The sequence below is a fragment of the Falco naumanni genome, chromosome 11 (genome assembly GCF_017639655.2).
Source record: "Falco naumanni isolate bFalNau1 chromosome 11, bFalNau1.pat, whole genome shotgun sequence".
Classification (NCBI taxonomy): domain Eukaryota; kingdom Metazoa; phylum Chordata; class Aves; order Falconiformes; family Falconidae; genus Falco; species Falco naumanni.
The window spans coordinates 6,566,194-6,592,521 of NC_054064.1; the positions used below are offsets into that span (position 1 = coordinate 6,566,194).

At 39.0% G+C, this 26,328-nt stretch overlaps 1 protein-coding gene across 7 annotated transcripts in view; it reads left to right on the forward strand.

The window, feature by feature from the left end:
- RALGPS2 (Ral GEF with PH domain and SH3 binding motif 2) overlaps positions 1-25,624 on the forward strand; it is a 135,872-nt gene extending 110,248 nt beyond the window's left edge. For 6 of the 7 annotated variants that reach the window (XM_040609964.1, XM_040609961.1, XM_040609960.1 and 3 more), the window contains 7 exons: positions 699-753; positions 4,407-4,484; positions 6,054-6,159; positions 6,878-6,970; positions 15,564-15,669; positions 16,921-17,012; positions 19,218-25,624. In XM_040609964.1, the coding sequence (XP_040465898.1) occupies positions 699-753; positions 4,407-4,484; positions 6,054-6,159; positions 6,878-6,970; positions 15,564-15,669; positions 16,921-17,012; positions 19,218-19,247 (560 nt within the window). In that variant the 3' untranslated portion in view covers positions 19,248-25,624. The remainder of the gene's footprint in view (positions 1-698; positions 754-4,406; positions 4,485-6,053; positions 6,160-6,877; positions 6,971-15,563; positions 15,670-16,920; positions 17,013-19,217) is intronic. The other variant, XM_040609967.1, reaches the window with a different exon arrangement.
- The last annotated feature ends 704 nt before the right edge of the window (positions 25,625-26,328 follow it).

Genomic DNA, 26,328 nt, shown 5'->3' on the forward strand with positions numbered 1-26,328 from the left:
TGTTATTGTGCGTATTTAAACATGAGTTTTCAGGCTGATGGTATTTACTAGAATTGTAAAGTTAGTATGTTATTTATGGGCCTGCCCTAAGTGGATGCATCAGATATTTGGGATTTTGCGTTTTTCCTCAACTTTCAGTGTTTAAAATAAAATACTTGCAGTAATATTGGATTACTTTGTGAAGCACAGGAGGAAAAAATACTGTTGTGGTCTGATGCAGTAAGCAGGAGATAGCTTTAAAAGGTTGTTCAAGGCTTCTCACATCAGCAAAGCCTTCTGATACATTGGAGATTCAGCAGTGAGTTTGCAGTACTGTGAATTGGCACCTCTGTGTTATGACCACATATGACTTCCTAAGGAATTATTTAAAAAGTGACCTTTCTTTTTAAATGCTTGTTGTGTTAATCAGAAAAATCTGCATTTAGGGTGTTCTTCACATTTTGAAAATGCCTTTCTATTTATTATTATTAGTGCTCCTTTTCTTCAACTTAATGTGCACCTAGACCCTGTCCCTTCAAATCTCTGCCTCAGTTTGTGGAGTTCCTGAAGCGAATCACAAAGTATTTTCATTGTAGTATTTTAGTGAAGTGGTTTTTATACATTTAAACTTGAATATTTTGAGGAGAAGCAGACATAATTGAAATAGATGGATTGTGGATGATGAAATAAAAGTATCGTTCATTCTTATCTTTTTCAAGGCAGCAGTGATGGTTCTGAACTCAGTGAAGAGACTTCGTGGCCAGCATTTGAAAGGTAAGAAAAACTGCTGCTCAGAACCTGCATTTCTCTATTCAGACATTGCTACTTACAATCTTTAACTCAGTCCTGAAAATGGTGCTTGATTTTAATGATCTAGAGATCTTCCGTGTGTAAGAATATTAATAAACTGTAGTAAGTTCATGGGCTCTGTTAAAGCAGCAGAGAAGTACCTTCTGCTCAGTGGTAGTCAGTAGGGCTTTTGTCTCATTGGGTGCTTACTCATTGCACCCATTCTTTTAAATAGTTCAGCCAGAGTACCATTAAACCTCAAATGATTTTTCTGGTTTTCTGTATTTGTATGTCCTGTGTATGCTATTTATGTGACCCATCTGTTTTTCATTTTCACTTTCCCTGAGATTTCATCCATTCTTAGTCCCTTTGTTCTTGTCATTGACACAGTCACCTGGTTCACTCTCTCTCACCTGCTCTTCACTTGTTACTTGCCCTTGTGTTACACGGGAAAAATGCAGAAATGCCCCTTGCTAATGTCTGGTTTTGTGGTCCAGAATTAACATCTTGCCCCTTATCCGATACTGCAAGTGCTCAGGTGACATTGACCACTTCAATCCTTTCCCGTGTTGTGTTTGAGAATGTGGAAAAAGACTAACAGCTGTAATTTAATATAATAAAAGGTGGAAATTTCATCTTCCCACAGCTGAGTAAGGTGCACAATACAGTGTGCAGTTTGCTTCTATAACTCAGTTTCAGGTAATCCATCAGCTTCAGAGTTGCCATGGGTGACTTTTTCTACCATGCTTTGATGACATGTTTTGTAGATTATTTTTTTTTTGTCAAAGAACTTTATAGCCAGGAATTTTTACCACAAACCTATACTGCTTGAATTCATTGAAGCAGTTCAAGTTCTGTGTTAATTTTTGAAAGAAACCTTTGAAAATCTCTATGTGCCAAAGGTGAATTCTTTGATACCTCATCCTATAAATATGACTACAGATGCATGAGGAAATGCCCTTATGATTCTATCATGTAAGCTATAAGAACAGTCCACATAATCATAGAAAGAAAATTGCGACAGAAAGAAAATCTCTTTTATGTGCTTTTTGATGCAACCTGCAAGATTCACAAGGTTTTCTTGCTTTTTCTTCCCTGTTGCTTTATGGAATTAACCATTTTCAGGTTATTTCTCAAAGCTAAAAAGTTATATGGAAAGCCTTAGACAAAATGGTGAACTAAATGCTTTTACTCAGAGCAGCAAAAGAAACTGAATAGTTTTAGTAAGCCTCAGGCTTAAGTTCATGGTAACACTCCAGATCGTTGCGTGGACTTCTGAGGTGGAGTTTTTTCATCCCTGTCCTAATGAGAACTGGCTGGTCCAGACTCTCCCCAGTTGCAAGGTTTGCTCCACGTCAAACAATTTTGTCAGAAGATACCTCCTCCAAATTCCGCTTGCCTTCAGTACTTTCTTCTCTCCTGAGAGAGCTCTTTGAGAACTCTGAAGTTGCCTGTTTTTCAGGGTGAGTTCTCTTGCCTGCTCCCAGGGAGAGGGATTGGTTCCTTACAGATATTCAAAACATCATGTGTGAAGTTCCTAGAGACACACCAGCAACCCTGTGTCTGTTCTTTGGTTTGTAAGATGGTGAAGCATGTTTTGTAATTCAATAGGTAATACACTGACATGCAAATGTCAACATTTAAGATAACTAGAGAAGGGTGTGACTCTAATTTTGATCTCTACAGTGGGTGTCCATTCTTCTAAGAGTCTTCAAGTGACAGAGGAGTGTTTGTCTGGAATTAACAGCTACTGGCAAGATTGGAATACATTCAGTGTTATTAACGATTACTTCCTATGCAGTGTGAGTGGGAATTCAGTATTTCCCAGTGATTTAGAAACTGGATCTTTGGGTAGGGGGCTTGAATCTGCATCATATGCCTAAGAGAAAGAAATTAGATACTCCACACACAGATTCCCCAGGTAACAGAAGGAATTCTAACAAATATTCCCAGTTTTCCTGACCCTCCCGTTGTTTGTAAGTGGGAAATGCAGAAGGGCTGAGAATTAGACTCACTGATTGCTTTCAAGTGCAACAGAGAAACGGTCTGAAACTTGAGAAATAGCTTTCGGCATTGGGGTGTCCATTTAGGCTAATCAAAATTACTTGAAGGACAATTTAATTCCAAGTCCTGACAGTTATATCACATTAAGGGCAGTATACGTAACAGCTCTTCAGTCTCATTGGTTGTCATCCTGAGTGTCTCTGAATAGATTTCCCTGAAATAGCACGAATCCAAGAGTGATATAGCCTCCTTGTTATGCAAAAAACCCCCAAGCTTAAAGGTAAGAAGAGAATGTATTTCATTTGCATGTAAAATATATGTATGCACAAATACACAGCTCAAATTACAGTTTTCTTTCCTTCATCTTAATTATTCTTTTACTCGTCTATATCTTGAACATATTTTAAAAAAAATACTTATGAATTCAAAGGTAGCGGTTATGTTGAAAGACATATTCTGGGATAGATTAGTAGATGGTAATTAATTAGTATCTTTTTGATAACTCTTCTTGTAGCGAAGGCAATAGTTTGATCTGGTTTCAAAAAACAAAACAACAAAAGCAAACAACCCCCCTCCCTGTTCTTCTTGTTTAACGCTGCTGGTCTTTACTGTATCCCATCTTCAAGCCCGTCTCGCTTGCCTGCTCTGTGCTATTCTGAGTTCAGGTTGAAACATGACAGTGCTACTTGTTTAGGTTTCCCATTCTGAGAAATACTGCCCTGTCCGTGCATAAGCAGCTTTCCAGCTAATGCAAAACCCCTCTCACAGGTGACAGATTGTTAGATTTTTACTGTGTAGGCGATTATGCTTGTAAAATTCTCATAGGCTTGTATTTAACTGCCTGCTTTGCAGAGTTAGAGCTGCTTTCCAATCTTTCAGCATAACACAAGCAACTAGAAAAATGGATTGAAAATAGGGGGTGAGGACAAAGTGCCTGTGTTTCTGTTGACTTAAATGGAATTCAGTCGACGAAGGGATCTGTTCCAGAAAAACAAGGTTCAATGAAGCAAAGCAGCATTCAAAAGGCAGATGGAGAACACAGCTCTGGTTAGGGATAATGGTATAGATCAGGTTAAGGACTCTAAAATGTGAAGCTTATAGGTAAAGTTTTAAAGCTTGTGTGAACTGCGGAACTGAAATATTGCTTCACTTATTTCAATGTTACTTAATACAACAATATTTTAAATGGTGTCAGGCATGTTTTGACAGTGCCTTTGATTTCTTTCAGCCCAGCAGCTTGTGTGTGTGCATAATCATAGAAGTTGAAACCATTTTTTGTAGTAACAGCTGAAGTCAGAATTGAAAGACAAGTTTTATTAATGTGGATCCTTTACACTGATTTAATCTCTAAGATCTAAACGCAGAATTTGCTGTCAAAGTGTATTGTTCTTCAGTGCCAATAAAACACTTCTGTATGATGAGTTCTGACGAAGAGAACATCTGATGAAATAACAAACCCATGGTATCTACCTCTGCATGCATTTTTCTAAATAAAATTACCCTGTTTTGTGTGTGAAAGAAGGTGCTTTGTGATATGCACACACACAAAAAAATACTGTGCTGTTTTAGCAGTCGTGCTGTTTGTGTGAATAAAAGTATATGTAATACATACAATTTATAATGGAATCCAACAGGAACAGGTTGTACCATTCTCTCGGTCCGGGGACAAGAGTGTCACGAAATGGCTATCGAGGCCACATGAAGGCCAGCAGGTACAATCCCCACGGCACACAGAGGTGTCAGACTTTCCCTCTGGTGTTGGTGATTTGGTTTGGTTTAATAATTAAGTGGGTGTTTTCTGATGTTATCTTTCTAACTTACATGTGAAAATAAAGGTAGAGACCTTTTCCTTCAGACTTAAAGCTTTCTTCTTCTATGACTTAATCTGTTTCACCATAAGGGCTTTTGTTCATTCTGGTTTGCAAATCCAAATTCTGAACCATTGGATCTTTATATCAAGGCTTAAAGATGTTTTACCAGAGGTAGCTTTTTTACTGCTTGCCACTGCGTAGCAGTGTTGGCATTTCTCATATGGACAACAAAGCTGCTGCTTGCACTAATGGATGGCGTTCGAGATGTTTTCTTTGCTGGCAGTTCTGTATTGAATTTCTTTTCCCCCATTCCCTGAAGTCAGAGATACGCCTAAAATGAGTAACGCATTAAAATCAGCCCAAATTTATTACATAAAATATCATTTGCAAGCTGACAAGAGTATAACTGATTATTCTGATTAATTAAAATGCAAATTCTGTCTCCAGCTGTTCGGCACTGCAGTTGGGAAAGAGATGGCCGTTAACTGTGAAACTTTTCCCGTGTTAAGAAGCAAGCATTGTCTCACTGAATTAAACTCATGTTCACATCTATCAGTGTCAAAAATCGTCTCCATATCATCATCCTCACTAGGCGCAGCAATGAAAATGTTTGCTAGATTTCTAGTTTGCTTTGAACGTTCGTGAATGTTAGGATGGATGAAACAGCAAATCCTGGCTTACTTCAAAATGAATTTCAGGTGCTGTTCAATTTCTTGGCTTTTCTAGAAAGCTGCTGGGGTCAGTGATTTTGTTAGCTACTGTGATTGACGTTTACTGAAATGATTCCTGTTATCTTTTTTTCTGACTGAAAATGTTTTGTAAGCCAGTCAGCTTTGTAATTTTAATAAAACTAAGTTTTCTTTTCACAGTGCCGTACCTGGCATTTGTTTTGGCCCATTGCTTTTAGATCCTACGTAGAGTAGATGATTAGTACAGCACCAGATGTGTTAAAACACCTTAAAGCTGTGGTTCCGGTTTCTACTCTTTATTACTCCTCCTTCCCACTCTTCTTGCCTTCAGATATTTTAAAGATTGTGCATGTTTGAGCTATGCTTTGGTTTTGGTGTGCTAATGATTCCAGTGTTTCTAACAAAAAAAATACTCAAATCTTTCTTGCAAGGGCTGAAGGAGAGGTTTTAACACATACAGCAGCTGTATGAATGTACTTCAAATGTTTGCTTTTCAAAATTAATTGTTCTTGTATTTCAGTTGTCTTGAGTTTAATTTTTTTTAATTAAGGATTACCTGCTTGGCTAATTAATTTTTCTGATCACTTCTGCTTGTGAGTGTAAATTCACAACAGCAATTCCTTGTCACAGCCAAAGTCTTTTTCCACAATAAAGTCCAATAAACAAAAAAGTTGACATTTCTAAATTAAAATGCAGATGTTTGCATTAGTTTGTGGTAATGACTGGAAAACTACTTTAGGAAAAATAGTTTTTCACACAAATCTTCATATGCTCCTTTCAGCTCTCTAGAATCTGAAGATTTGGCTGTTCATTTGTATCCAGGAGCAGTTACTATTCAAGGTGTTCTCAGGAGGAAGACACTGTTGAAAGAAGGCAAAAAACCTACAGTAAGATTTTTAATTAATTTTCTCACCTTTTTCCTTTGTCCAATTATAAATACAATAAAATGGCCATTGTACAACTAATTCAAGTGTCTGAGATCTCCTCTGCCTTGCTGGTTAAGGTTTAGGGTCACTGCTAGAGTTTGCATTCTTCTGTTTGGTGGATTTATTCAGTTTATATAACTACATCCACATTCTAGGGAGTGGAAGAGACTACAAAAATTTTTTTCAATTACAATTCAAAAAAGAGGAGCATGTTTTGTCTTCCGGAACGGTATGTGGATCCTAACAACTTACCAATAGGTAATAACCCTTAGCATTGCATTGCAGATGCTTGATTTTGAATTGTAAGTGAAAATACCTTATCGGATGCCTAAGAGATACCTTATGGCATACATGAATTGGAAAAAAAAAAGGGACAAATGTACTCTAACCCAATGAAGTGTTCATTAAGGGTTGCAGAATGTATAGAGTAAGACACAGACGTTTTTTCTCAGAATACTGAGGAAAGGCATGTGTTCTTTCCGCTCTCTAGATTTTTAGTGCATTCATAGGCCTCCACGAATAACTAGAAACAGCAGCTTTGGAAACATGGCTGATTGTTTAGCTGACAGTTAGTGCTGTCACGTTTTTGCAGAGTGATGCTTGCTATTTTATAGCTCAGTATTACAGAACATTTCACCTATCTGTTGCGCTTCTCGGTTTTTTTCTCTTTTCTCTCTAGGTAGCATCTTGGACGAAATACTGGGTAGCACTGTGTGGAACCCAACTGTTTTACTACGCTGCAAAATCTTTGAAGGCTACGGAGAGAAAACATGTATGTAAACCAGGCATATTCTAGTATCATCTGCCAAAATTAAAATGTGATTCCCTGATGTAAACACTGTGTGGTTCAGGACTTGTATGATTTCGATTCAGCGCTGTTCTGTCTTCCAGTCAGTCACTCACCTCATATGGATATGCCCTAACGGAAATATTGTGCACGTTTATGTGCTACCCCAAGAATATCTGCTGTGCATATGCCATGCATCTCGTTGCGTTGGTTGGCCTTGTAAGGAAGGGAACTATGTCTTGGGTCCATCTGCTTTTCTAAGGTAGAAATCGTAGCTTTTGATGATCTCTGAGTCTTGCAACAGTTGGTGGCTACTTAAAATCCAAACAAGTATTGATGTGGAAAGACTGAGAAGTCACTACATATGACATTAAACGTGTACTGATTCCACATATGTGGTAAAATTAGACTACTGTCTTTTTCTGTTAAATCATGTAATCCCTTAACTACACCAGAGTACGGAACACTTCGTATGTTAAGCAGAAAGCTAACGTATCATATGATGCTGGCTTTCCTTGTGCCACAGCTTTATTTGAAAGAAGCTAAAAATACTTTGCTTATGTGAGGAAGTAGTAAAAGGATTTTCTGTAGGTGTTCCAGGGATGTTATGAGGTGTGTAGTTCCTGTTTTCACTGGTTAATTATAATGGAAAAGGATGCTGCCAGAAATTCTGTTCAGAAACCGGCTAAAATTTGAGGTACTTGGATCTTTATGTGAGTGCATTCCCTACTCAGAACTGTTACTTATAGTTGCATTGGCCAGCGTTTCACTTTAATTTATGACAACTGTCACTGAAAAACATTTCTTTTGCATAAAGCAAAGCTTATGTAATTTTACGAACCGAGATGTGCTTCTAGAATTTTTGTAAGGGGACTATCTTTATTTCTTTCTGGTACAAAATAGTGTTTTCTTGTCCTAATATGTTCTGAGGGTAGAGGCTTGAAGCTTAAGATTTCTGATTAATAGACTCCCGGATATTTGAACTTTCTGTGTGAGAAGTTTGCGTGTAATATTGTCTTAATCTGCAAAAAATGGTGTATTTTCCACTTTCATTGAAAGTAGCTCATTAGGAAATGGTATTCTAATACTCAAAGTACTTTAATAATAGCTAATTGCTTGTAGAAATATTTGCATATTTTTTTTTGTCATCATCCCTCTACCTCACCCCTACTAGCTTTGATTGCTTAGGTGAAACTGAAACTGATCTCACGTAGTTTGGCTTGCCAGTTAAGACAATACTAGCCCAGACCAAAGGCCTGTTAGCCAGGCATCTGTGTCCTGGTGTCTTTAGCGAAGTGTATGTGTCTGGATGTATTTGCCTCCCCTGTCAGTGAAGCCCTTACAGAAGGAGTCTGTTCCAATAGAAGTAAAGGTAGCTGGAAAGAGCAGACGTATAAACTATTACAGGCAGAAATGCAAGTATTAAAGCAAAGGAAAAAGAAAGAACCAAGAGAGAAGTTGTGCTACCCTTATGTCACTAATGGTTATTTTTTCGTTTTTTCTGGAAATGTTCAGAAATGGGAAAGAATTTTTTTGTAATGTCAGACTTTGTGCTCCTGTTAGTGATGTGATGCTTTTAGGCTTTATGCCAAAATTGCATTTTGTTTTCTTTTAAGAGTAGAATATGCATTTGTAAGTCCCTCTTTCTGCTGTCAGTCAAAGTACTGAATGATGGAGGACTTTACCATACTTGTACCTATTCAATCAGAAGCTTTTTCAATATTGTATATAAATATTTCAAAACAATCTAAATAGCCTACAGGTTTAGAGAACTTGGAAGAATTGCATAGCTGGTAATTTTATTCTTTGAAATTAAATATATGCAATTCTTATGTGATCCACTTGCTTATATGTTTCCTTCAGAATAACAGTTTTAATCATTTAAATAGTCTTGCCCTTTCTTTAGGGAAAGTAAATGAAGTAAAAAAGTAACAAATGTAAACATTCAAGTCTGGTGTCTGATCCTCTTGAGTCTCTGTTTCTGCAAAAGCCTTCACTTTTATCTTGCAATGCAGTCATATCCATTTAGAATGCTCTTTCAGAAATTCTTTTCTGAACATATTGAAATGACTTAAAATTCTCCAAGTCACCGATGTGTTGAGATACCTACAATAACTAAGCTACTAGTGAACAGAGACTAGTGCCTACAAAGCTATAATCTGTCTCGCATCCTTATGTTCTTGTGTTTATTTGTCCACGGATGTGCCAGCAGACCAATAACAAAGTTTGCAGATAGAGGCTAGGAGACATTCGAGTCCATAATGCTGGCAGCATTACCCATCAGAAGCCTGTCAGCCTTATGGCTTGCAAATTCTGAGCAGAATTTGAGCAATGAAGTTCCCAGGAAGGGGAGGTGGCGGACCAGTAGTAAAAAGCAATGACTGTTGGAGCAGGTTTATTTCTTTTAAGTTAACTCTCTGAAATTGGACTGAACTATGCAGTGCAACCTTGGGTTTGGCTGTACACAGCTGGTGTCTTGCTTTTAGCTTTTGAGGGCAACAAACGTATTTTGTTCTGTTTCTGGATGTAAAGCATGTTACAAAGCTCAGGTCTCTGATTTGGTTTCCCAGGTGCAGTCACAGTTAAAATAACGCAAATACCCCTTAGCTATAGTTTGGATTATCTTTTATTTAAACAGGTAGTTCACAGTGGATACATTCATTCTTCTGGACAGAGTTTTAATCTTTATACTGAAATTCAAGTGGAAAATAAACTGGTAACTGCTGCGGAAGACTGAGGTTGGGGGATTAGGGGGAGAGCCTCCGGTTTATTAAACGGCCTAATAGTAGTTGGTTATAACTTTGTTCAACTAGCCTACCTGTGTTGTGCTTTTAGCCTAGCTATTTTAGGATCATAGAATTGTTTTGGTTGGAAAAGACCTTTAAGATGATCAAGTCCAATTGTCAACCCAGGACTGCCAAGCCTACCACTAACCCATGTCCCCAAGTGCCACATCTGCACATCTTTTAAATATCTCCAGAGGTGGTGACTCTGCCACCTCCCTGGGCAGCCTGTTCCAGTGCCTGACCACCCTTTCAGTGAAGACATTTTTCCCAATACCCCATCTAAACCTCCCCTGGCACAGCTTGAGGCTGTTTTCTGTTGTCCTGGTACTCGTTAAATGGGAGAAGAGACCGACCCCCACCTGGCTGCACCCTCCTGCCAGGCAGCTGTAGGGAGCGATAAGGTCCCCCCTGAGCCCCCTCCTCTCCAGGCTGGACCCCCCCAGCTCCCCCAGCCTGGTGCCCCGGCCCCTTCCCCAGCCCCTGCCCGGCTCTGGACACGCTCCAGCCCCTCAATGTCCCTCTTGTCGTGAGGGGCCCGACACTGACCCCAGGGTTCGAGGTGCCGCCTCCCCAGTGCCGAGTGCGGGGGCCGGTCACAGCCCCGCTCCTGCTGGCCACGCTGTTTCTGGTACAAGCCAGGAAGCTGTTGGCCTTCTTGGCCACCTGGGCACACTGCTGGCTCACGTTCGGCCGGTGGTCGCCCAGCACCCCCCAGGTCCTTATCAGCCAGGCAGCTTTCCAGTCACTGCTCCAAGCCTGCAGGGTTGCTTGGGGTTGTTGTGACCCAAGTGCAGAACCTGGCACTGAGCCTTGATGGCGTAGATTTCCATCCGTTTCACTACAGGGTTATTGTACAAAGCCTCAGCTTTTGTTCTGGGATCCGTGAAGATGACTTGTCAAGTGTCATGCTTCAATTCACATTTGGTTGCATTTTCAGAAAAAAAGTTAAGAGAGAATAAACTGTGGGTTTGGATAGTCAACCATCCGTAGACAGCTAGTGCATGGCTATATGTTCACTTTACCAATACTGTCCAGTGATATACCTAAGGGGTCAGTTCTGCAAAGTAAAGAGACTTGAGGTTAGATCTAGGATTTGTTTTATTACTGTCCAGATTAAATGCATAAAAAGCATGATGTGGTCTATTTGAAGCAGGTTTCTTTTTCAAAAGTTGATACATTTGAGATTTACTAGGTAGAATATTCCAAGCATCTTCTGGGTCCATCTGAACATCTGTCTTTTTAGCTTCCTTTCTCAAGACCTCTGTGACATGGAAAGGAACACCGGCAATGAAAAAGTCAGTCTGCTATGTAAAGTTTCCTGGCTGGGGCTGTTGTGGTAAATGTGTCTTGATTACAGGCATGCTTTTGACCATGCTGCTGCTGCTGCTGCTGTTGCTTCAGGCAGCTGAGACTGAGGACTTGGAGTGCGCTGACACTCAAAGCTCTTCCAGGCTTATAATAGCCAATCTCTTTGGAAAATTACCTCATTAAAATCCCAGTGTAATCCAGCAAAAAGGGCAAGAAATCCCCCCCCTCCCTTTTAGACACGGGCAAGCCAGCTGCTCTTCTCATGCCCGTGAGCAAAGACAAAGGAGTGCATCCAGTATAGTATGTATTCTAGATATGAATCTAGTCAAAACGAAGAGGATGTTATATCTAGGTGGGTGTGACAAACTTTATTGTGCTGCATCTACTCAGAAAGACTACTAAATATAATGAGTTTTGTGTTTTAAGTAGTGAACAGGTTTCAGTTACTACTACAGTAATGGAAGATTGTTTATAAAGAGAATGTGAACTTCAGAGCCCAGAGATGTGAAGCAGGAGAATCTAGGAGGAATGTGTGTAGAATGCTTAAGGTGTTTTATCTTGTATGCTGAAATGGTGCCCACAAACATGCTCCTATGATAGCACTATAGCACTTGTGCGCCTTTAGAAAAGGCAATTAGTAAAACCAGCCAACTTAAAATCAGTCTTAAAGAAAGCATTCACCCTGAAAAACGTGCATACACCCAAAAAACCACTTTATAGCGATCAGGCTGGAAGAGTCTTGCCGATTTCTGTGACAACATAGCATGCAGAGATTTTTTCCCTGTTTGTAGGTCCTTGGAAAAGCAACAGAGACTTTTTGAGGCTTCATGCTCGAACGTGAACCCATCTTCATTCCAAGCCTTTCACTGCATGTTATGTTCAAAATTCAACCCATTTATTGGCACCCTAGTAAACTTGGTAGTTGTTGCTCAAGCACTTCCACTGAATTACCCTGATAAAGAATGCGGTCATTCTAGCAAGTGTGTTCAGCCAGAGAAAATAATTGACTATTAGAAGGCTATGAAATCTCAACAAGAGGTGATGAGCAGGAGATTTGTAAGTGCCAAAAGATTGGAGTGAAAAGTCTGTTCACAGATTAATTCGGAGTTTTTGATTCAAAGGTTTATGTACAAATGCCTTTGAACTCGGAACAACAACATAATTAGTTATGTGAAGCGTAGCACCAGAGCTGTGTAGTAACTATCATTCCAGTGGTCTGTATATATAAAAAAAAAAAGGCAAAGAGGAACCAGGAACATTAAATTACAATGAAGCTTTCATTCCCTTCATGTTAACAAAGCAGACTTGCTGTTAGCAAGGCTCTATGCATCAGTGGAGAATGAACTGCCTTGGGGGACTGTGTAAACATGGAATACAAATCCAGCCATGCACAGGGATGGAAAACTGACATGTGTTTCAAGTGATGATGGATTGATGCCGGCAGGAAACATTTTCCTTTTGTGGTGGAGCTCTTTTACTTTTTGGAGAAGTACAATGATTAACTAATTGTTTTGAATAGAAGGAAAAAACAAGTGAAATCTAGGAGTTTGGATTGCCTGGTAATTTCACGCACTGGGTACCTACTGTTATGATATATAACTAAGACAGGAAAGTGCAAGTGTGCCGTTTTCATGAAACTCTGGAAATTAGTGCAGTTCGAGAGGTAACATTGTTGATCTGTAACTTCTTAAAACTGCTTTGTGACTCAAATTTCCACCTCTATGAAGATGACCTATTAATACATTGTGGGACTACTTGGAAATTTGCATTTTGCAGGTACCTTTTAAGTGTAAGTTGTCAATCTTATTTTTTGAGGCAATGTCTTCAGTGGGTCCATAACAAGTCCTGAATATATATGTTTTACTTTTTTTTTTTAAGAACTCATGAGCTATATCCTTACTTTATTTCCTTTCCCTGTCTTTATTCCTTCTTTCAGATAAAATTATTTTAACATTTTTCAATACTGACTGGAATATTCAAAGAAATTTTCATTTCTGTTTGGAAGTTACGTTGTCCAGCCCCCTCAGTGTAATGAAATGCTGACGTATAGAGCTTTATCATTCACTACTTATGTTACCAAATCTGTCCATCTCCCAAAGGCAGTAGAGTTACTGAACTTTAGCATGTGTAGTTTTATGAGGTTTATGAGGAATGGTCTTTTGCCCATGGCTTTATCCATAGTATCTCAGGAAAAGGGCATCCATTTTGATGTTTGGTACGCAGGTCTTTCCTAAGAACAGCCATCATCACTTTTACGCCTAAGCTATCTGTGCAAGCGTTCCTTCAGAGTTTCCAAGCTTTTATATTTCCACTGACATTACACAAACGTGAGCTGAATGTTACTGGTAGGAACTTGTGATGGCATGGTTCCTACAAGTGTAACTATAGTGATATAAAGAGGGCAGCACACAGATGATGCATTCAAAAGTTGGTAAGATAGAGACTAGACTTAAATTACCTTGACCTTGGTTAAAATACTTTTTGTTTCTAATATTGGTCTAGCATTTGTTCATTTAAAGTTCTAATGTACTTTAAGCTGAAGTTTAAAATGCAGCCTGTTGCACAAGTCCCAGACAGATAAACTTATCTGGACGTTCAAGGTCTATGGCATAGATTAGAATCACCTACATTAGACTTGCAAAAGTGGAATTTTATCTATAATTATATTCCCATATAGGGAATATTCTTACAAACTCTTACTTTGCTTGTGATATTCTCAGACATATTGACAGTAACACTTCCTTTTGCTGAACCAGAGTTCTAGATTTGTAGTGGTAAAGCAGTATTTGTAAAATGAAACATTTAATGTTTAATGTTGTAAATCTGCTATGTGGCTTAGTATGAAGAATAAAAGTATTCTAGAACTATAAATCCATTTTAATGACTTAAAACATCTCAAGGTTGTTTTAGCTTTATTGTTTCTAATAATGTAATGAAAGAGAGGTCAAAATTACTGTGCTAATTAAGAGTTTAGAATAGGGATTTCACAAGACAGGAGGAAGACACATCTGGTAAGAACCAGCATATAGCAGAGTTGGACCTTCTGAGCAGAGGAGTGAGGTAAAGCACTGCAGACTGTAAGAGTGCTAGGATTGACAAAAAAAGTCTGTGTCGGACCCATGAAAGCAGGAAGAAGAGATCTGGCAACTGAAGACTTGAGAGAAACTGAATGAATTGGGTGTTGGAGAGTGAATGGTGCTGCCTGAGCAAGTAACGGGAGGTGAATTGTGAGAGTCTACTAACAGATAAGCAAGGAGACCAGGGAGAAGGAAGCTTGTGGTTTGGAAATGAGTTGCATTTGGTGCACGAGTAGCCTGGAACTGGGAGGAGTAGCCTGAGAAGTAGAAAATAATAATGACCAGGTAAAAGAAAAGGAGAATGGGGATCAAGGAGCTGTCAGGAGAGGGGCTAGTGTAGAAGAGACAGGTATTGTTCCTAGAAGAGGCCCGAGTTATGTGTAAATGTGTGAGGAACACCTTGAACAGGAAAACCCCAGTGTTTTCATAGAATCACAGAAGGGTTTGGGTTGGAAGGGACCTTAAAGGTCCCCTGGTTCCAGCCCCCAGGGACACCTCCCACCAGACCAGGCTGATCCAAGCCCTGTCCAGCCTGGCCTGGAGTACTTCCAGGGATGGGGCACCCACAGCAGCTCTGGGCAACCTCTGCCAGTGTCCCACCACCTCCCAGTAAAGAACTTCTTACTAGTACCTAATCTTCATCTCCCCTCTTTCAGTTTGAAACCATTCCCCATGTCCCATCACTCCGTGCCCGTGTAAAAGCCCGTCCCCAGCTGCCCCACCAGGCACTGGTGCTGCTGGAAGGTCTCCCCGGAGCCTTCCCTTCCCCAGGCCGAGCAACCCCAGCTCTCTCAGATTTTGAACATCTCGTTGATAAATGAGCACTTAGTTCTGTGCACTTGTTTATTGAATCAATGCCCTTGTTTGATCAATTTCATTTGTCAGGTCATAATATTTAATGACATAGTTGTGTTATCTTGTCCAAAGGATTAATGTTAGGTGTAATTGCAGACTATTATAATAATTAATGCATGTTAACTTTGAAAATTGTGGCACAGACAAGTTCGGTTCTTCTGTGTTAACAGTGGAGGGATTAGCTTTGCCATTTGTTAATGCACTGTTTTTGAACTATATTATGCATACAAGTGTGCAATAATGTGGTGAGAAATGCTCTTGTATTCATACAGTGCAGTTTAGGTGTCTGTTGACATGTTTGGGGGGATTGTGATATTCCTTTTAATTTGTTTTGAATATCATTCATTATGGTAAGTTCTGCTTGCACTAATTCCGTATAAAATTCATAAACTTTCTTAGCCTTATGAAGTGCCATGCTTCCTTTGAAGCTATTCTGTGCCTTTGACAGTGTCACTGAGAACTGCCCTTTTGATGACTTGTTCTGCGTAGTGCTGTCAGTCTGGCCGAAGCTTCTTGTTCTGTGTTGGTTTACATCTCTGCTTGTATTTTCAGTTCAAATCCACACCGAGTAAGAATGTGTCAGTGGTGGGCTGGATGGTGATGATGGCAGATGACCCTGAGCATCCGGATCTCTTCTTACTGACTGATTCTGAGAAGGGTAAGCAATGCTAGCACCATGAGTGCGGTGATTCCCAGAATAAACATTTGCTTTGCTGAGGTATTCATAAGCAACTAAATGAAATTGGAAGGATGTTGTTACTTGTCATGAAATTGGAAGGATGTTGTTACTTGTCACTTACTCAGTTGCTCTTTAACATGTCATGTTTGCCTTTTGAATGCTATGGGAACAATTGTCTGTGGAGAATCTTCACTAAGTTTTTAGAACTCTCCAAACTTCAACAACTCCAGTTCTGATTTTTATTGGAAGTGTTCATCTGCATTCTTTTAAACTATATTTAGCCCATCAGAGGCTATACATTTCACGTATGTGAAAATGTAAGTAACAATACATAAAAAAATTTCAATAGTCAGGTAATATTAGGTGCTTGACCAGTCCTCTCTCCTCTCCAAAAAAACCCAAACCACGTGTTCAAATGTTACCGGGGGAAAAAACCCAAACCCTAAGAGCTCTTGACTGTTTTGCAGAGAAGCCTTGACTTCTGTTACTCCAACATAGCGCCCTGGTTTCAGATGACACTGTGAAGGAATTGTTACTTTTCCATAGCACTTCAAACTATGCAGAAAAAGCATCATTAGAAGTTCTGATAAAGGAGCTTAATGTTATTTATTACTTTGTCTTTTTCGAGTCTTAGTACGTTTTATTTCCAAGCATCTATTGTAGCACCACCGATATGTGGTGTACATTATGAATGCTTGTTAGCTTAAACTCAGCAAAATCAGCCTGAAATGCTTTTGTAATACTTGGCCTTTCTGAACCCAAGCAAGCGCTGGTATAACACCAAACGCTGACAATACTAGTCTGAAATGTATCAATATGTTTAGGAACAACTTTCAAATATTTTCAAATGTAGCTTTTTTAGAGTGCATTTCAGTGCTATCTTGCACTTCATTAAAAATTATGAAACGATCTTATAAACAAATCGCAGTAATAGCAACGAACAAAAAAGTTGTTGTATGGTCCTGACAAATACTTTGTTTTTCCCTGGTTGATGCTGGTGTCAGCTGAAATCTAGAATGCTGGAAAGGAAGACAGGCAAGCTGAAACTTCTCTCACACTAGGTCAAATAATTAAGTTGCACCTATGCCAAAGTGTAAAGTTACATGAACCTTCTGCTATTAAACATTTTCATAATGTTTTGATTTAGTGTTATTTGAATATGGGTAGGATTTAAGTGTATAGTATTTTTGATGGGGATTTATCAGTTTTTTCTCTACCCTTCTCACTTAGGAAATTCATATAAATTTCAAGCTGGAAACAGAATGAATGCAACACTGTGGTTTAAACACCTGAGTGCTGCCTGCCAAAGCAACAGACAACAGGTGAGAACAAAATGTTGAAAAGGCGTATGAGCTGTTAAGAGCTCAGAACTGATAGATCTTCAAGACAACTGAGCTGTAACTGATGGCTTTCTCTGAAGGCACATCAATTTCACATGCTTATTGATTTGCCTTAGCTTTTCTGTTTGTTCCTTTGCAAACAAGTCCTCAGAGCTTCTGTGGTAACGAACAAAGATTTGGGGCTAATTTGGGGCCAATTCAAAGCAATTGGGGAAATGGAAGGAATGCTCTAGAAGATCTGTCCAAGCGGCAGTATCTTTGTCATTCTCCATTTTCAAAAGGCTATTGTACAGTTACATAAAAAGCTGTAAACTGTAGCATTCAGCATCGATTCCAGATAACTCCCACAGTGCCATTTTGTCAGGTCTTGGGCATGCATGTTTTCTGTTGTTAGTACCTATTTCTAAAATGTATAACAAAATATTTTAGTCCTGGGTAACACTTGGCAGACTTTGAAAGCAGAAGTAGAATTTTCCATGACCCAAAAAGGAAGGTAAGACTACTCCAACCCCTGTTAAATTCTGTTCCCATATAAATTCTTACTGACCTTTTTCATCAGTAAAATCTTGTTTAATTAACCACTTTGTCTTCCTGAACTCTCCCTTTTGCTTTGCACACTTGTTTGTGGTGTTCCCAGAGCAAAAGTACTGCTGAATTTCAAGGGGGAACACAAGGACGTTTCCAGATCCTTCTGTGCTTTCTTGTTCTGTTCTGCTTCTGAGAGAAATCTAAGGAGTAAGGAGGGTTGCAGAAGCTCCCTTGAAAGGGTTTGAGACAGTGCAAAAGAGACGAAATTTGTGTTCCTGGCTGGAGAATGTGGGAATAGCAGCGAAGAGTTTGCAAGAAAGTGGTGACTTCCAGGCAAGCCTGTAAACTGCCCTCTGAGGACAGCTTTTATTCAATTATGCTTAACAATACTATTTAATGCAAACTTGTTTAAAGCGTTCAGCCCCTTGCTTGTGCAAAAGCAGCAGGCATAAGGAGCTTGGCAGGGCCTTCTGTGGAAAATGTGACAGCAAAGTGAAGATACGTGTAGGAGACTTTAAAAGAAAAAAAGGAGGGGAGCATTAATGAAAAAAAACCTACCACTGAAAGGCCAAAACCCTGCTACCATAATTTGTTGCATATTTTCTGTTTCCTGGCATGTTGCGTAGTCGTACTATATGGGTTCTTGCAGCATAGCTGCTGCCATAGAGGAAGCAGTGCTTTACGCAAACGTTGGGTTACAAAGGTTGGTTTACCAAATGAGTTACAAGAAAATCCTCTAAAATTTTTCTTTTGATTGTGATTTGACTCCTGAACAGTGCTTTCAGTAGAGAGATGCCTTATGGTACTGTTCAAAATGGAAGATCTTGTTTGTTAACAGTATGACTGCCTAAGAAAGACTGGATGTTTAAATGTATTTTCAATAGAATATTCGGTAGGTGTCAATAATATTCGGAAGTATTATAATAGATACTGTTGTTAATTGTAATGGTGGAACTTTAGCCCAGTTCATTATTCTTGCTTCTACAAGCAGCTGGTAAATGCAAAGCAAGAAATGCTTGTTTCCAGTCTGTCCAAACTGGGCATTTATTGACAGTCATCAGGAATGTGGGGGCTCTTTAATAATCTGAGTGAACAAGAGATGTTGTTGTCAGGCAAATTCCTGATGGGGAGAAAATGGGGGTATAAACTAATGTAATGCAAATTAGCTTTAATCTTCATAAAAGGGAGTGACGTCTGCAGCAGGCATTCAGGTTTCCTATGGGAAAAGCCCAGGCAAGTGTTTATGCCTCATTTTTTTTAAATTAGTCTTAAAAATACTAGAGGGCCTACATCAATCACTGACCTGTGTGTCAAGAATTCTCTAGCTGGGACTGAAGTGAGAAGCTTCTGCTTGTGTAGTTTGGTGCTGAGACTTATCATGTTAAGGTTGTTTTGCTGACAACGTAAATCTCATCAGAATTAATGAGATCCAGCAGCTTAATATTTTGGTTATACCTGCGTCTTCTACAGAAACGATAGCAGATTCTACAGCTCTTAAGTTTATTTGTTGAACACTAGTTGCAATCCTCCTCCCTGTTTTTTGAAACAGAATGAGTTAAACGATGTGCGTTTAAACAGGTGGCTAGTCTGTGAAACAGTGGAGTGTAAGTAGCTACTACCTGCAGTAAAATCTGTTATCGTTTATATTTTTGTTTTCAGGTTCCTGCCAACTTGATGACATTTGAATAATAGGCTAATTCAAAACAAAAAAAGAACCATCTCATAACTGAGAACGAGGTCCTGATGAAAAATGTGCCAGCTGTATTCTGTGCCAGAACAGAGCCCATCAACTCGATCTCTGAACTCTGGAGCCCTGAACAAAACCACTAATGATTGGGGAGCAGAGTCCCCCAAATTAAAAATGGAGTTGCAACATGAATTGCCATGGACCATGCTTCGTTATATTCTCTGAACTGACCTGTGGAAACCACTGCCTTAAAGAATGAAAGGAAAAACAACATGAAACACCAAACAGTGTGTGTGAAACTTCTGGCGGTGCTGTGCTTGAGTAAAATAGATTGTAGCTAGTTTGAGTTTCTTTTAACTTTATACTAATTTTGAATATAACTCACCTTTTTAGGCATTCTTAAGAAAACAAGTGAACCTGGTATTTGAGAGTTGTATAAAAGCTATGTATGGACCGGGTAAAAGAGGTACTACGCGTTTGAAAGATGTTGTTTAGACTATACTATACCAGGAATTCTTGATGGAAGCTTATCCCAGGCACACTTAGCCTGGAGCAATGTTATTTCTCTCAGATCTACAAGTATAAGAAATGTTAACAACTGCAAGTTTAAAATAGCAGTAAGCTTGCAAACCTTAGTACTGTATGGGAGCCGTATTCCCTGTGAGTGGCACAAAGGCTGAGCACTTAGACGCCAAAAATTTTTTTGGTATGTTGTTACCTAATTCCTGGTTAAAAAACATAGTTCACATGGGTTTGGGTGGTCAGGGGCTGTGTGTGGAAGAGAAAACTGAAAGCACTGTCGGGTCAGAACTGAGTGTTTTCTTCCCATGTGATTCTACACGTGTTATTCTCCTGCGTACGAAGGCAGAAAACCCAACACGGGGGTATAGCTCACGGAGATGTTTTACTTCTCTGGGTATCTGTTAATTATCAGTTAGGGACCACTGACAGTGTATGGTGTTTCGTATTATCACTGAAGATCTGCATTTAAAAAGATAGAGGCACAATTTCAAGCTTTCATGTTCTTATTTGGCAATAATTGATTTTAGTATCTGTCTTGGTCAAAATAGTTGACGTTGTGTGGTATTGATAACACGGCCTAAAGCAGACCTTACGTACAGAAGCTCTTTTGATCTTCAGACAAATAATTAATTCATTAGAAGGTAAGATAAGTAGGATAACCTAAGGAGAGAAAAGGTGTGGGACTACCAAAATTCCATCCTTGACAGGAGTAATTCTTGGTCACTGAAGTTACTCACAGAGAAAAACATTATGGTTGTAAAAAGGGAGCCATGCTTTCTGTGCGTGTTTTATGCTTAAGACTTTGATTCTTGCTTTATTTGGATTTCTTTGACGTCACCTAGATATAGTTTCCTGGTTGATTAGTCTTTCTTTAATCTTCAAAAATATTATCTTTGTAAAGCAAGGAAACATTGTCCAAAATATGACTCCGATATCAAAACTTTGAAGTCTGTGAAAAAGTAGTAACTGTTCCATGACATTGTGGTTTAGTGGCCGTAAATACGCTTGCAGATTCCACCATGAATACTCCTTTTTTAAAAAACGAACAAGCTACCTACCAGTCTGTGGCAGAGTTCTCTGACTATCTAATAAAGGTTTCTACTAGCAGTTATTAGTTTGAAAATGTACAGTTTGTTTATTGCACCGAAGTAGAAGCCTATAAATTCACGTTTTGGTTGTTTTCCAGAGTCAAATTAATCTCTTAATGGAAACGATTGATTTCTGATGACTGGGGGGCAAAAAAAGAAGAATAATCCAATCTCACAGTAAAAAACCAAAACACAAAACCCCCAACCACTTCTTGGTGATGTAAAGGGTAATAGGCTGGTTTATGTTTCCAAGAATTGTTCTTGCAAATTGGCACTTGGTAGAAAGAAAACAGTAGAAGGATGCTTCTGTCAGAACTGCACCACAAGCACCGTGGGAATTTGTGTCCCTTTGCAATTTTTCTTTGTTGTTGTTTTGATGGGGAATGAATAGTCTGTTCTGATCCTGAAGTCATGTATTTTGGGAAGGGGTTACTGGTGCTGGATCCCTCTGCAATTCACGTATCTCCCAAGTTTACCCATGTTGGGTGTGTAGCAAAGGCAACATCTTCATAGCCAGCGGTGTTACTGGAGTAGACTTTGCACAACTTTAGTTTTGGGTTTTTTTATGTTAGAAATGACTTAACGTGTGTTTCTTCTCAATGACTAAGTGTTTTTTTAACAGTGTGTGTACTTTTTTAAGCGTTGTGGATAATAGCCTGTGGATTTTGAATTTTTAAATAAGCTATTATAGGTTCATTGCAGTGTAACTGTATTTGTTCTTCTGTTAGTGAAAGGAAACGTGCACCTGGGAGCCACAGCCTGACATCACCCAGCTTTGCTAAAGACAGAGCCAGGTCACAAGGTGTCATTTATATTTTTTTATTATTTTTTTTATTTTTCCAGCTGTTTTGAGTTAGGTTTTTATGGTAGGAAGATGGTGAGGGAAACAGCTCACAAATCATCTAGTGAATTGTTGCTCTTACCAGCTTTCATTGTTCTTCAGCCTCCACTTTTCCTTGTTTTTCTACCCACAGATATGCTGTTTTTCTGCCCACAGATATGCTGTTTTTCGTGGGAGAAATTGAGTGTTGTGGGAGGAGTTTCTTAAAATGTGTAGCCAGTGTAACTGGAGTGAGTAATGACAATGTGGAAAACATTATTGGCACTTGTTACAATGAGTAGTTCCCTACTTTCCTGTTGTTGATCTCCTATTTAGCCACCTAGTCCTACAAGGCAACACAGAAAGACTGAAATGTTACATATTTTGAGATAATTGGTGCTCAGGAAGAGGTGGTGGATTTGTTCCCCGAGGGAAAGCTGCCTCAGCTAACCTTGGAAAGACTCTGACAAGTCAAATACACTGTAAAGAACATAGTAATGCTCTTTCAAAAAAATGCAAAAAAAAACCAAACAAAAAAAAAGACTGAAATAATTAAAACCAGTGCTGAGAAAACAAGGACAGCAACAAGCTCTCGTATTTCAGGTAAGACTGTCATCCAGACTACTTCAGATAGTTGGCAGTTTCTCTTTTGACTTTTATTTTTAATATATTGCTCGAATTCTTTACCTTGTTAATAATTGCTGAAATACTTCAGCTTATGTTTGTCACTTTCATTTCTTAAAGTTTTGATATTGAAACTAAAGATGCCCCTTTACAGTTCCCTGTTTTGGAGGCGTGTGAGCAAAAAGTTTTCCGAGTAGATCTTCCTAGCAAGACTTCACATGCAAATGTTAATCGTCTGCTGCCTGCTAACCTTTTTGTTAGCCAAGCAGTCTTGGGAAAGACTGGACACCAGGGAATGTCTGGTTTATGGAACTGGTGCAGCGCATTAGAAATATGTAACATTGCACTGATTATTGAATACTTACTGCTAACTTTTATCTTTCTAACTTACTCCATCCTGCTTTTGGCTAGGTTTTTCAAAACCTGACTTCCCTTCCAGTGTTCTCAGAAAGCAAGTAAGGAGATTTATTTTTGAAAAATTCTGATAATTTGAGTAAACACAGCTCATCCCAGACACGTATTTCATTTTGCAGACATTTCATGCTAGAGGGATATTACTCAGGATATTATGATTCATTAAATATTTAGGTGCAAGTTACAGGTATTAAAATGACAAATACTAATAAATGAATGGTCATAAATACTTAAATGAATGAGCTTTAGCACCCAGCTTTAAATTGTGTTAGTTAGCTCTTTTAAATTACTGTGAAAAGCATATCCTACTTAAGAAAGATCTGAAAAGGAGAATACTGCAGTGGCAGACCTTACTGTCAGCTCTGCAGCTGCATTAAGCAGCCCCCTAGTTACGCAGATGTTTTAGCCCGCTGCCCGAGGAGTCGGTGTCTCTTTTGGGGAATCAGTTGATTAACTTTCCTCCTCAAAACGCTACTACAGAGCACTTGAACTTCTACCAAGAAAAGCGTTTCTAGAAGCATGCATATTTGAAAACATCTTGGGAACAAAAGAAAGCATAAAAAACCCAGCAGGATTCTATTAGTTGTTTTTTCCTCACTAGAAGTAAATGCATCTAATCTAATTTTGCTTGCAATATCAGCCTCCTGTATTTGCGTTTATACAATTTCAACAATAAGTCTTCCTCTTTTGGCATCAGACATAACAAATGTTAAAAGGAAATGCTTTGCTTTCCAGCAGAAGTAATTGCAGGTTTTTGTGCTGCTAAGGCACTGGAGGAGGTGAGGTCCCTTTTGATAGAAGGCAAATTGATTTTGTGGTCTTGGTTAACTCTGGCAAATCCTGTCTAAATCAAGATAAGATAAATCGTGGGATGTTGCTGCTTCTGGCTCTTTCAGTGGCATTTTTCTTCATTCTTTGTCCTTTTTTTCGGTATGCTAATTCAACAGCATTACTAGTTCCAATCTTTTCCATGGCTGGCTGCAGTATGCTGCCTGTTGCAAGCATCAAGACACCAGGGCTGGTACTAAATCACATCAGTTAATTCCTCATTCTCCCTACAAGGACAAGTTTTAAAAGTTCTGTTATTACTTAAGTATTGTGCTTTTTCTTTCATTTTTTCTCTAAAAGTGGCTTGTGCATAAGGTGATTTGGCTTGGGACAGGTGTCATTAGAAGAATCTGTACGAGTGGACATTGAATTTGCCTGTAGACCGTTATCCTATTTTTAAAACCATCATTCTAATTTGTAATGCATCGAGAGAGTGAGTGCTTGGATTTAAGGAGGCTTTTGTCAGTGCCTTATTATTAACTTGAAGACCAATTCCTTTATTTCAGTGCTGAGAGTACCACGGTGGCAGACCTGTGTACCATGTCCTTGATGTACCAAGGGGCAGTGTTCCTTGCAGTCGTTGCATTTCTGCGGCAGTTGGTTGTTTTGGTCAATGTAAAATAGTTGTGGCTTGAGTTGCTTTAGTTGTTTGTGGCTTTTTTCTGTTTGAATAGCCTCTTTTTAGGAAAAATGCAGAGGTATTTGGTAGCTTGGGCTTGCTCAGCTTTTATCAGACCTAGCTCAGACTTCTTCAAAATTAATTTATTTCTATTCTGGTATGTCTCTAAATGGATTTAGTAGGAGAGAAAAATTGAAGAGGTTAGTCCAAGTCGTGGTCTAGACCACATGAACTTAAGACCTCACATTATTAGAAAGGAGCTTGCTTTCCTCTCTCCCTTTTTGATTTGAACATTGGAGAACATTCTTAGGAGATTTATTTCTTACAAGCTTTTTGTTAACATAAAAAAAATGCTACAGGAAAAAAACTGTTTGGGGAAAGAGAAGGCTTGGATAAATCTTATTCTTTCTTAATATCCCATAAGCTCAGTTATGTATATTGTATTTCTCGTGCCAACACTGTAGAGAGTACTGTCCTTCACTGAAACAACTGCTAGAGATAGTTTTAGTAGCAAGACTTTATAAGCTTCGCATGGGGAAATGAGAGAAGGAATGTGTTGTTCTTCAGCAATTAAACATCTGTTTTCCTGGAACACATCCTTATAAAAACATAGCGGTTTTACTGTAGTTCTTATAAATCCAGGTGTCAGAATGGGAAGGATAGGTTGAAAATTCATCTTACTCTTTTTAAGAATCTTGAAAGACAATAGAAGAGTTAGGTCAGAGGGGGAAAGACCAGTTACTTAGTTTAGCCGTGCCTGTTGCAGAACAGAGCTGACAAGTTTTCTTTTGAAGTTACGTTGCTAAGAAAAAAAGGTGTATGAAATGTAATGAAATGCAGGTTGTGGCTGTTAACCTGATCTTGCTCCAGTGACTAAAAGCATCGTAAATATTCTGCTTCCTTTGTGTGTTTGATTAGCATATTATTTCTCTTTATTTGGGTAGGTTCTGGCCTTCACACGTGTTTCCTGAAGGTATTTCTTACCATTCCAAAGCTGTTCACGGATGAAACTGAAAAGCAGTATAAATCGATTAAATGTTGAAATAAAGGTTTCTAGGGTGCCTTGTTTACAGGCACTTCTAGCTCCTCGGGTACAGGAGCATATCCATTCAATTACTACTGTACTGAAGTGTGAAAAGCACCAGGAAATCGTAGACAGTGTTTTATAATAATCCTGTGAGGACCAACCATCACTGGAAGGGGGGATCAAAGTTGTCATGCAGTAAACACAAGCCATTTTTAATATTCCCTGCTGGCGTGAGGCTTTCTAGGGATAGAGGGATTGCACCATGATCTCGTTGAGTGATGTGCAATTTGGCTGTCCTCTAGCCTTTTTCTTCAACTTTTTTAATACTTTATTCTGTGTGTGCGTGTGAAAATTGTGTGTTTGCATAAGCTAGTTTAAATGAATTTAAGTACAGGTTTCAAAAATCTTTCCTACTGAAATAAATGATTTAAAAGATGGCCTGCGTCTGAAGTTTTGATTTCTCGTCAGAAAGCTGCATTGATACTGCATCCAGGTTTTGAAACACAGTCTGTGACTGTCTGTCAGAATGATGCTGGCATCAGCTGGAATTTTAGTAGCTTTTTTCAATGAACCTCTGAAATGTGGTATGTAAATATACCATTGTCTGTTGGTACAAAAGAAATGCAAAAACTAGCTGGAAAATACAGTTCGTTTTTCAAATCAGATGAGATTTATATTTGGTTGCAGATATTCTGTTAAATGATGTGGGTTTTTTCTCTCCATGGTAGTTTACCAGTTGTTTTTTGTCTGCCGTCACTACACTTACAGATGTAATAAATTTAAACTCGCTGAAAGCAGTCATCAGGCAGATTGGTTCTAAACTTAAGAAGCGACTGCATGGAAGATGAAGTAAAACCGAAGAACGAATTAAGAGCTTGCAAAGCTTTGTACTGCACTGGCGTTTTGTTTGGTGGTGCTCCTCTACTTTCTGTGCCTTTTAAAATCGGTAAGCCTTACGGAACGGGGTCATGTAGCCCTCTGTGGGAAATGCTGTGGGGTCAGGCTGGGAAATGCCTGTCAGATTGTAAGCCTTGGGGTCCTTCTCTTTTTTCCTCCTTTGTTTTGGTTTTTTTTTTTCCCCCTCTTAATGGAAAAATTCATTGCAAATGGATTTACAGAGAGGGAAATAAAGTAGATTTTG